Consider the following 12586-nt stretch of genomic DNA (forward strand, 5'->3'; position numbering starts at 1 on the left):
CCCTGACTGATATTTATAAATAGAGATTTCAACCTTCTGTCTATTTGTTTTGAGAAATCCATTAAAGGGCCAAACCCTATTTGCCCTCCTAAGTCTTCTTAGGACATGAGCCTTCTTCTCTTAATCCCTGCTCTTTGCATCTTCTTCCCTCAGCACCTACTATGACCAGATGTGTGGACTCTGTGGCGACTATGATGGGAACCCAAATAATGACTTCACCAAACCAGATGGCACCCTGGTAGGAAATTCTAACGACTTTGCGAACAGCTGGCAGACAGAAGAGGATGAGGATGATTCGTAAGTTTACACACACCCATCTTTCTGAGAAATTGTGGATTTCTTTTTAGCTTCCTTGGAAAGGCACGTGACCAAGCCCCACAAGATTAGACACATGAACAGATGCAGGGATATACAGAAATGATATTTGTGCCAATGGCATCATGCATTTGCTTCCACTTATGGCTCACTTCTGGGACATTATGAGAGCAAAATATACCAGGTTAAGTTGTGAATTTCATGATGAAAAACTTATTTTGTGAAAATCTAATATGTCAAAAGTGGAATCATTCACATTTGCAGGATATTGCTGTTTAAGCTACAGCTGTTTTGCTTTATATAAAGCTGTATGTAAAGTGAGGGATGGGAAAATATCCTAGATTAGGATATTTTCCCATCCCTGGCTAACCCTGTTGCCTGAACACCAATACACTTTTGCACAATGCACAATTCTCAAATGCACAAATGCACAATTCCCACAATAAGTTGAATATTATTGAACTGTTTCGTGCTCCTTACATGTCCGTAAGGCAAAAAATAGTAAAACAGGACAAATAAATTCCACCCCTTTGGTTAAATTATTGTCTGTGGTAAAAATGTTCCCTCAGTGGCACACGTATAATAGTAATATAATAATAACAGGTGTCTTTATTTACTACAACTTAGCTGTATGTGACGGTTATATTTGTCTACATCAGGTGTGTTGCAGGCACCAAGCCTGACCCAGAGTGTGACGAGAACCTCGCGGCTGAGGTGGTGAAACCAGAGAAATGTGGAAAAATCAAAGACCCTGCTGGACCATTCAGGTGAGACTCTGCCTAGGCGTTGACCTGCTGTCATGGACCACATCATGTTCTACAGTTAAGGGGATCTGCACATGATGGAACCATCACTACAGCCAATAAAATCACTACACTTCCTGTGGTCTTCAGAAACATACCATAAACTACATTCCATTTACATCGCAACTCGAAAGTCGTAACTTGAAGTGACGTCACACCAGACTTCAATGCGTTCCAGTTGAGATGTCGGAAACGCAAAAATGTATCTCAGGCTAGCATTGTTAGCCATACCATTAGATTACAATGCTTCACATTGCTAACTTGCGCACACAAACATAGCAACATGTCTGCAGTCAAAGTTAAATAATACGTTTAAGAGTTGGAAATCTGAGTTCTTAAAAATAGAAACTCAAGTTTGTGAACTGCTGACTCTGCCACCTCAAAATCTACAGAGAAAATCAGTGTTTTTTACCTTGTGGAGGCACAGGAGCTGCTGGTTTCACTGCTGCCTCGTTTGATAAAATTTGTGTCGCCTGGGTGAATTCAAATAAAACATTTAAAACATCAAGGTCACAAAATTAGACCTTTGAACCTAGGCAGAGAATCTGCCGAGAACTCCCTCTGCCTCATTGTCTGATTATGTGTCAACATTATGAGTAGTGTCATCTACGCCAGACTGCATACTTTTTATGTACCTGCCTACACCTGTACAAGTATTTCCATTCTACCAGACAGATTGTGATATCTTTACAAGGATTAGGTGACGATACTACTGCATCATCAGATTAGTGCTGTAGTTTTATGTTCCTGGAAAATGAACACGACAATGAACCAGAGTGGACTCTGAACCACACTTAACCACACACAATCACTCCACTCAACAAACACTCACATATGTGTCTCTCACTCTCTATCTATCTAAACTTTGTTCAGATGTGAGACCAAACTTAACAAATGAGACAGCAGTAGACTAGCAGCTCCTGTGTCTGTGAGCTAAAAATGGCGGTCAGAAAAGGTGGTTTCTATTGATGAATGATGGGGGGGGGGGGTAACATGATAGCACCTAGAACATATGAGATGAGATGAGATTTTTAGCGTATGTCTGTCTGTCCCTGAGTTGCATACATACAGTGTTGGACCATTTGTTTTCTCCACCTGAGACTCATTGACTCTTCCTCTTTGCTTCAGGGACTGTATCAATGTGGTCAATCCCATTCCATTCTTCCAAAGCTGTGTCTATGACATGTGTCAGTTCAACGGAATTCAGCGTGTGCTGTGTGACCAGCTGCAGGCCTATACTGATGCCTGCCTGAATGCCGGAGCCAAAGTCCACCAGTGGAGGACTCCAGATTTCTGCCGTATGTCTTCATTGACATCCATTCATTCATTAGCCCGAGTGTGGTTGGACTCGAAAAAGCAAGTTTACATTTTAATGCTCTTGTCTTGACTCTCCTCACCTCCCTTTGTCCACACAGCCCTGGACTGTCCTCAGAATAGCTCGTACTCCCTGTGCGTGAGCTCGTGTCCGGAGACATGTCTGGGTGTGGTCGGACCACCTGGCTGTGAGGATGTGTGTGTGGAGGGATGCAAGTGTGACCCAGGCTTCATCCTCAGCAATGACAAGTGTGTGTCTCTGAAAGACTGTGGCTGTGTGGACAACAGTGGAACCTATCATCCAGTGAGTATGAGCAAGCCACCCTGTCTCACCTTAAGTTTCATGTTATATCAAGAAATATAAAACAGACTACCCTCTCTCTCATGCCATGGCTGGAGAGGTTTCTCTGCATGCCTCCGTATGATGAATGACCAAGATATACATACATTTAGAACTCAAGCAGAGCCGGATGGTTGTCTAGAACATTGTTTTCCAAACGTTCTATATGGGTAGCCCACTTTTTAAACATGGTAAACAATCACAGCTCCATTCATAACATGAATTATGACAACAAACAGAACACATGTAATGGATTGACTAATTTACAGCCATATCTGTTGTACCGATTAGGATTTTGAATTGGCAAACAAACCATTTCCAAAATATGTTTGGTTTATTATAATTAAAACTTAATTCAATGCCTGTTATTTAATATATACACCTAAATCCTAATTAAAAGGTTGGGAAAATTCTGCAATTTTCTTTGGGAACCCCCTCAAAAAATCTCCATAAAGTTGGATGTAACTTCTCAAGAGAACAGCAGAATATATAAAGCAAAACATTCCTATTAAATAAATATTATCGGTATTGGTAATAATATAATATTATCGGTCAAAACAACTGATTAAAGGTCCAGTGTGTACAAAATAAGTGACATTTACTGGGGAGACTGTTGATTGCAATCATCCAGTGAGTAGGAACAAGCCGTCCTATACTTAAGTGTCACTTTTTTTCCACTGGTGACCTGCACATACACCCATAGGTTGGAAGGGCTCTTTTCCAAATGTCTCCATTCTTTCTGCCCTTTCCTCCTTCTTTGTTGGTTTATGCATTGAGTTTATATGACCTTCCTAAAGAACATATAGTAGGCAAATTCTGTGTACCAGCTCATAGTCATAGATCCTCATGCGAGGCAATATTGTCGGTCCCAAATTCAAGATTAAAGAAAATCAAGGTTCCTTGACCTTGGACCTGATGAGATGAGGCTAATAACTCTTTTATATCAGTTTTTAAAACCCATACTCACCATATAACTTGGCTTCATGTGACGTTATCCTTTTATCTTTTTATTTCACATTTTATTTTATTGTCTTTTATTGCTACTCAATTTCTGCCACCAAATCCTCCTAAATGTTAGTCAGTGGTTATTGGTACAAATCAGATAGTGACAGTGGCATTTACAACATGCGTGTGTTTTCTTGTTTGTGTGTGTTTGTCAGGTGGATGATGAGTGGTACTTAAAGGGGTGTGAGCAGAAGTGTGAGTGTCACAGTGGAGGTCAGATCCAGTGTCGCAACACCAGCTGTAAACCAACCACTGAGAGCTGCCAGCTACATAACGGAGAATATGAATGCCGACCTGTGGGTATGTTACACACAAAACATACACCTGCTCCGAATCCAAACTAAACTGAAGCCCCTGATGCATATACTTAGAGCAGTGGTTCCCAAAGTAGGATGTGCTTCAGTTGTAAGACACATATCCATAAAAAGAGCATTTTGTACCACTTGTCTTGCTTTGATAAATACAGAAGCTTCAGATCTTACATAACATGCGTCGTCTCTTCCCTTTCTTCAGGAAATGGAATCTGCTCAGTATCTGGTGATCCTCACTACAACACCTTTGACAAAGTAACCCACCACTACATGGGAGCCTGCTCCTACACCTTGACCAAACCGTGCAACAACTCAGATGATATGCCGTACTTCACTGTGGACACCCAGAATGAGCACAGAGGAAGTAACAAGAGGGTTTCCTATGTCAGAGCTGTAGTGATCAATGTGAGCGGTGTGACTGTCATCCTTGGCAAGGGACGCAAAGTCCAGGTAGGTCATGTGACTTTCCTCACTGCTTCTAGCAGAAACTATTATGAACTTTACTGATTCCCAAACTGAAAACCCTTGGAAAAAAACATCTCTCTGTTTCCCAGGTCAATGGGACGGCGGTCATCCCACCTATCACTTCTATCAGTGGAGTCAAGATCTACTTAAGTGGAAAGTTTGTCATCCTGGAGACAGACTTCGGCCTGAGGGTGCGTTTCGATGGTAACCACCATGCTGATGTCTCTGTGCCAACCTCCTACAGTGGCCTGCTCTGTGGCATGTGTGGTAAGAGCTGCTACAAGTTAATAACCGGGTTCCATTTCAGGCAATACTCCAGTCACTTTCAACAGTTCGGTTTGGTACAGTGTGGTACGTATTTTCTGCATTTCCATTAGGAATAGTACCAAAATAACCATAACCATTCCATTCTTTGGTACCCTTCCCTTGTATAGCTGATTGGGGGATGAAAAAATCAGGAAGAATTTGGCCTTAAGTCAGTTAGAGGAAGACAGTATGGCATGAAAAAGATAATTTTTTATTCATTTTCCATATCATTTAAGTCATACATTGTAGTACATGCTTTTCGATAAAGACTTTTGAACATCCACTGTTCTTTTAGGATACAGGTCCAGTCAACACCAAGTGTGACCTTCTGATTTAGACTCTTTCCAGTTGTTGCTTCATTAATGATTTGTGTCAGGCTTTCTTTGTCAATGCAGATATGAAGAGAGGGGAAAGACAAAAAGCATGCTTATACATTATGATTTTTCCCTCTCACAATAATCAAACCTACACACACACACACAATGCTCTTTGTCTATTTGATATAAATTATACCAAATAATAACGCACATTTAGAAACATTTAGAAACACAGCAAGAAACTTGCCCCGAGATGCAAACATAGTTTCAGCATCCTCTTTCTCCAGGGTGTGTGTGGTAAGTGCAGCCAATGCTTCAACATAATGAGGCATTTGGTACCTGAAGACTTTAACACTGTCTACTCTGCACTCCCATCTGGTTGTAGACAGTAAACTCTACATGCCCCCGCATGATTTCTCACCACTGGACAGAAGAGTTGAACAGGTTATGTAGTCTCTGAAGAAGTCCAAAGAAGCTCACTGACTGTCCAGAGGACTTTGCTGTGTCACCAGTAACCAGGTTTAGGGTGTGGCTCCCACAGGGCACACACAGGGCCTTCTTGTTCATGTCCATCACTCTCTTCTGCACGCCTTGTTGATTCCCTTTGCATGTTGTATCCGTTATCATAAGATTGACCAAGTAGTGGTAGTCAGAGATGTTTCATTTTATCTTTTTAGATGCTCTATGAAAGTATCAGACCAGTTGTTTCATGGACATCAATAAAACCCACGAAAAGCCAACATTGATTTGACGACTCGCTGTTCTCAGTCAAAACGCAAGCCTGACCCAGGGCTTTACCATTCCAAACTGTACCAAACCAAACAATAGCATACTATGATAAAAACACAGCATTAGAAAACAATATCAGCTGATTCCTTCAAAATTCTGCTCCAAACACAGCCTGTACTGATTTTCTGAATTTGTTGCCTTGGCAGGAAATTTCAATAAGAATCCAAGAGACGACAACCTGAAACCAGACCAAACACCAGCCGCTAACACCAATGAGTTGGGAGACAGCTGGCAGGTTCCTGACCCGCGGCCTGAGTGAGTCACATCACAGAAGATAATAATAATTATAACATAATAACTTTTGCAAATGTTTCTGTGCCCTGTTACCTCGCAAATTGCCAGTTCTGACTACAAATGGAAGGAGGCATGAGACAGACTTTTTACTCCAGTAGCTTTTCTGAGAGAAAGTCTGACATTTCAGAGTAAGAGATTAAATGCTCCCAATATTAATAATGTGGTTGTAATCTACAACATTATTAATTTGGATAAAGTGAAGGGAAGAAGTTACTGGAGCTGTGAAATGTCTTTGCTGAAATCCGAAAATGTTAAATTGACTCAATAAAGACACTGTAGTTAATTGCCAAAAAAAACAACTATACATCCATCACACTATGAGTCAAACTGACTAAATGTATTGTTACATACATTGTCCAACTCAATGCACTATAAAAAAAAGTCTCTTGGACCATAAAAGTCCAGGATATCTTGAAGAAGTAGCACTGCTAAATATGTGAACAACCTTTAAATGAATACATTTAAGTCCTTCTCCACCAAACTACAACAGCGAGACAACATCATAGTCTCTTCTCTGAATGAGAAACAGCAGAAGGAACTATTTAGATTGAGGAGGTATTATAAATTCAAACACTATTTATTGTTTTCTGATGAATATTCCACTTCCTCTCCAGCTGCACCAACGGTGGAGGACATGAAGAGTGTGACAAGAATGTGGAGGAGGAGGCCCAGAAACCAACCAGCTGTGGCATGATCACCGATCCTAACGGTATTACACACAAACATCCTCAACTAAAGCTTTGCACAGCTTTTCTTGTTAGGACAGTGCATTGACTTGATCTCACCCTCAGGTATCTTCAAGCCTTGCCACTCTGTCGTGCCCCCGAACCAATACTTTGAAAACTGTGTGTACGACGTGTGTGCAAATGGAGGTCAGACTGTGGCTCTGTGCCAGGCCATAGAGAGCTACGCTGATTTGTGTGCTGCAGCAGGAGTCCCCATCGCATGGAGGAAAAACAACACCTTCTGTCGTAAGTCTGTCTCTGCTACGTGTGTCAGTGTGTGTGCATGTGTGAAACAAAGAGCTAGAACAGGTTAGCACGCCAAATTTAGGGCTAACTAAATTTAGAGCTTACTAAATATTAGGGCTGGGTTAAAAAAGATTTTCAGATTCAGATATCAGTTAATCTAACATCTGAGTACACAGATGTGTTCATTACTTTGGTGTATGGTGTAGAACCAAAAAAACTTCCACACGCAGCATTTCAGATGCTTTGTTGTCATGATTTTCTGGTCAAGAGAACAATTTAGTTTGTTTGTGTCCTCCATTGTCACTTCAAATCAACATAATATCATTGTTGTCTTCTTCTGATGAGCAGGGTTAAATAGAGCATGGATGCAGGCTAAGCTGCACTCACTCTGTATCAAATTGGGGATACACAGAAATGAAAATTGTTGGCCGAAACCGAAAACCAAAAATCAGGAACACTTGGCCGAAAACCGAAATACCGAAAGAAATTATTGTCAATTTTGTAGCATTTTTTTTTTTTAAATCTAATTTTGTTGTCATGCTAGGACTGTGTGTACTTATCTCACTAAAGTCAAGGCATTGCAATTGTATAGATTATATTCATGCTTCAAAGAATAAATCAATTAAGAAACTATGAAAATATTTAGGAGGATCTCATCGAACATATCAGACAACGAGGGTGCATACTCCTCATCTGGTGCAAACAGACACACAGCGGCATGAGGGGACAGCGCATGAGCGGACAAGCAGGCTGTCCATATCCAGTTTTTGCATGGCTGCAGTGTTTGCATGCATGCGTCATCACAACATCCTGTTTCGGTGGTCAATATGTTTCGGTGGCCGGATTTTGGGTGCATCCCTACCTCAAACTGTCTGACGGTGTTTGTATGTCTCCTCTGCTCCAGCTATCAAGTGTCCCTCAGGCAGTCAGTACAATCCATGTACCTCTGCGTGTCCTCAGCCCAGTTGCCAGGACCCTGCAGGCTCCGGTGGCTCCTGTAATCAGCCCTGTGTGGAGGGATGTGTCTGTAATCCTGGGCTCATCCTCAGTGGAGACAAATGTGTCCCGCTCAGTGAGTGTGGATGCACTGATGAAGGTGGAAATTACAGGCCGGTAAGTGTGCTCATCAGGGTTTTTTGATTATGACCCAGAGGCATTGGACAAAATTGTCACAACTAGAACAGTTGGTCAGCAGAGACAAACAACCATGGTGATTCTAGACTTTTTTTTCCATGATGCAGCAAGACAAAATGTTTGAACATGTGTGTGTTTGTGTGTGTAGACAGGAGACACTTGGTTCTCAGAGAAGGACTGTTCAGAGCGCTGTAAGTGTAACGGCAACCACAACATCACCTGCGAGCCATGGAAGTGCAGCCCTACACAGGAGTGTAAGGTGGTGGAGGGAGTACTAGGCTGTTACTCTAGAGGTAAACTTGGCTGGATGTTCACTGCACCTGAAGCTGTATAAGAATAATCTGATCATTTTCCATCTTTAAGCAATAGTTTGGTTTGGTTCTATGTGGTTATACTGACACCCAGTCGCGCTGACTACACTATGCACATGCTCCTGCACCAAGAACCAGCCTGAGAACCACCACAGCCATTATGTCCACTGTTTTGTCTGACCACTTGACTGCCTTGTCCACCTGGAAACTGAAGTTTGTGTCTAATGCTGAACCTCACACTCCTCCACACCAAAGTTTGTAGAGAAAATGATAGCCCTCAGGAATTTGTATCCACTTCTGCCTCCATCACTAAGTTCAAATGTTACTTTGTGATTTCAGTGTTTGAGATCGTTTACTCAGATTTACTACAGTGACACAAACTTACCAAAGGAGGCAGCAGTAGACCAGCAGTTCCTGTGTCCCTGTGAGCTAAAAACATTGATTTATCCTATGGACTCTGGTGTGGAAGAGTGAGCAGTTCATTAACAGAAAATGTTGTCAAACAGAAACTGTAGACTTACATTGAGTAGAGTCACTGCTGACTGTGTCAGCGTTTCATAAAACCACACAGGACAGTTTCTTGGGTCCCCAAACAAATGTTTGTAGAATGTAGGTTTTAAATTAGATGCATAAAATGAATGAATGATTTCCGTTGTAGTTTTTTGTCGCACTTGTCTCTACAAAGCAACTACAAAGTACAGTAGCTTCAGAACTTAAATCACACTGCAACACACCTGAGCTCATCTCTTCCATCTCTTGTTCAGGAAATGGAATCTGCTCAGTATCTGGTGATCCTCACTACAACACCTTTGACAAAGTAACCCACCACTACATGGGGTCTTGCTCCTACACCTTGACCAAACCCTGCAACGTCTCCACCGACTTGCCGTACTTCACCGTGGACACCCAGAATGAGCACAGAGGAAGTAACACTAGGGTTTCCTACGTCAGAGCTGTAGTGATCAATGTGAGCGGTGTGACTGTCATCCTTGGCAAGGGACGCAAAGTCCAGGTAGGTCATGTGACTTAAGGCATCTCTACTTTCCTCACTGCTTCCGTGTACTGCCATAGAAACGCTGATGAACTTAATGATCCCAAAACTGATAAATTCCTGAAAAATTGTGAAAAAGACATGACATCAATCACCTCTCTGTTCTACAGGTCAATGGGACAGCAGTCGTCCCACCTTTGAATCCTGCCAAAGGAGTCAAGATCTACTTAAGTGGAAAGTTTGTCGTCCTGGAGACAGACTTTGGCCTGAGGGTGCGTTTCGATGGTAACCACCATGCTGACGTCACCTTGCCGACCTCCTACAGTGGCCTGCTCTGTGGCATGTGTGGTAAGAGCTGCTACAAGTATAATAGCTGTGTCCCATTTCAGGGATTACTCCAGTCACTTTATGCTAATATGTCAACAATATGCTAATGACAACAATAGCAGCTGATTCTATCAGGTCCAATCAGAATTCTTCTCCAAACACAGTTTCTGTATTTGTTGCCTTGGCAGGAAATTTCAATAACAATCCAAGAGACGACAACCTGAAACCAGACCAAACACCAGCCGCTAACACCAATGAGTTGGGAGACAGCTGGCAGGTTCCTGACCCGCGGCCTGAGTGAGTCACGTCACAGTAGATATTTACACTCAACTGCTCATCTCACTGCCACTGAAACATAGACAGCTCATGCACAGATGAAAGAAGGCGCTCTTCACCCCAAAAGCACCTATTGCAGGTTCACATGACAGACAGGTAAACTGAGCACACAATAACAGCTCACAGACATGTATACTTGATGTGTCAATCAAGTATACAATTTGTCCAGGATTCAGTTATTCATCCTCAGGGAACCGAGAGTACTTCTTCTTCCTTCGGCTTTCCTTGTGACCTCTTCTGTTACACCAACTGTCCTTATCTTCAATATACTTTGTCCAATATATAGTTCAACCTGAGCTGTCCCTCGAATATGCTAATTTCTAATCCTGTCAATCCTGGTATCTCCCGACAAAACACAGCATCTTCAGCTCTGCCACTTCCAGGTCCACCTCCTGTCTTTCTCTACCTCTACTCCTTGCATCTTCACTGTACCACCTGTTTAACTGTCATTCACACACAGGTATTCTGTCTTGTTACTTGTTTATCTCCAGTGCATAACCTGCACCTCTCCAGGGTCTCTTCCACCTGTTCCCTACTCTCACTACAGATAACAATATCATCTGCAAACAACATTGTCTCCTGCCTGACCTCATCTGTCAATTTGTCTATCACCATTTCTAACAAAAAGGGTCTTAAAGTTGATCCCAAATGTAATCCCACCTTCACCGTCCTGGGTATGACATTAAACCGCAATCGGTGATAGGGCCAAGTTTATGGAGATTTGTGGTTGTGGGGAGTGTGGAGTGACCCATTAGCTATCATTACTCCCAGGTCCACTCTGGCCCGGAGCGGTAGCACCTGTAAGGGCCCTACCTATTGGTCAAATAGTATTAGCCTACTTCCCTTTCCTGGGGGCAGTACATGTAGAGGCCGGAAGTGGTCCTTTCTGGAGCACACTAAGCCCAGTCAGTGTGGCTACAGGCTGGCGAAAGGATGGACAGCAGGCCGTAAAACCTCGTCCATATACTTAATGGCAGGTCTACATGCAGATAAAGGTATAGGCAGTGCCAGTAGCAGTCACCGACTAGCCGCCGGTAGTGTCTTGGTCTTGGCTGACTCTCGGGTGCAGCAGGGCAGGGTCCGGCCATAAAGGCAAATCTTGCAAGTGCCCGGTGGAGTTGAAGTTAAAGTTCAGAATAGGCTCATTGAATGTGGGCACTTTGAAGGGACATAGTAATGAAGTTGTGGAGACACTCACAAGAAGAAGGATTGTGCTGCCTGCAAGAGACCAAGTGGTTCGGAGGCCTGGATGCAAACCAAACTAGTTTTATCAAAGGAAAGGAAAAGTAATGAAGTAATGGAGTATTGAAGTAAAGGAAAGTAATGAAGTTGTGGAGACACTCACAAGAAGAAGGATTCTGCTGCCTGCAAGAGACCAAGTGGTTCGGAGGCCTGGATGCAAACCAAACTAGTTTTATCAAAGGAAAGGATTCCCGCTAAAAGGTTTTTCTGGTGTGGGAACAAGCAAGGTCAAGGCGGTGTAGGCATCATGATAGCTGAGAAGTGGGCTGAAAAGGTCTTTGAGGACCAACGTATTTTAGATAGGATATTCCTGTTGAGACTTGTCCTTGGCAAATCCGTTCTCACTTTCCTCTCCAGCTATGTACCTCAGGTAGGATGCTCAGATGTCGAAAAAGAGCACTTCTACGATCTGTTGCAGAGCACAATCGCCAAGATACCCGCCTCAGAGACCCTCTTACCTATTGATGACTGGAATGGTCATGTTGGGTGGGTTTCCCAAGGATTTGAAGAGGTCTACGGCGGTCACGGCTTTGGCGAACAGAACACGGAAGGGAAGAGAATACTGGAATTTGCACTGTCAAATGATCTGCTCGTCGGAAACACTTTTTTCATCAAGAGGGAGTCCCACTTAGTTACCTACACTTCTGGCAACCACAGGACCCAGATTGACAATGTACTGTTCCGTCGGAGCTTCAGAAAGGCTGTCATCGACATAAAAGTCATCCCCGGTGAGGAGTGTCTTTGTAGTACACAACCCTGCAGTTCGTAAGCACAAGGACCCTACGGATGCTGAGGAGTTCCGTGAGAACTTTGTGTCCAAGTTAAGGGCAGCTACAATCAACGATGTTGTGGAGGTAGAGGGGTTGTGGTCAAAGTTGAAGACCCCGCTCCTGGAAGCGGCTGCCAAAGTGTACTGTTACTCCAAGAAGCATCAGTAGAAACCAGAGACTTGTTGGTTAGACGATCGTGTAGATGAGGCTGTGTCTGTGAAAAGAGCTCGGTTCAAGGTTTACAT

General features: G+C 42.9%; 1 protein-coding gene across 1 annotated transcript in view; it reads left to right on the plus strand.

Annotated features, from left to right (window-relative positions):
* The window catches only part of zanl (zonadhesin, like), a 76876-nt gene that overhangs the window by 15043 nt on the left and 49247 nt on the right, over positions 1–12586 (plus strand). Inside the window, exons 23-38 of the mRNA XM_058623912.1 lie at positions 154–297; positions 975–1082; positions 2247–2416; positions 2534–2736; positions 3933–4077; positions 4291–4538; positions 4643–4820; positions 6112–6220; positions 6874–6968; positions 7051–7230; positions 8135–8343; positions 8513–8657; positions 9440–9687; positions 9837–10014; positions 10182–10290; positions 11929–12299. Coding sequence (XP_058479895.1) covers positions 154–297; positions 975–1082; positions 2247–2416; positions 2534–2736; positions 3933–4077; positions 4291–4538; positions 4643–4820; positions 6112–6220; positions 6874–6968; positions 7051–7230; positions 8135–8343; positions 8513–8657; positions 9440–9687; positions 9837–10014; positions 10182–10290; positions 11929–12299 — 2840 coding nt within the window. The remainder of the gene's footprint in view (positions 1–153; positions 298–974; positions 1083–2246; positions 2417–2533; positions 2737–3932; positions 4078–4290; positions 4539–4642; positions 4821–6111; positions 6221–6873; positions 6969–7050; positions 7231–8134; positions 8344–8512; positions 8658–9439; positions 9688–9836; positions 10015–10181; positions 10291–11928; positions 12300–12586) is intronic.

The sequence above is a fragment of the Solea solea genome, chromosome 3, assembly GCF_958295425.1.
Source record: "Solea solea chromosome 3, fSolSol10.1, whole genome shotgun sequence".
Taxonomy (NCBI): domain Eukaryota; kingdom Metazoa; phylum Chordata; class Actinopteri; order Pleuronectiformes; family Soleidae; genus Solea; species Solea solea.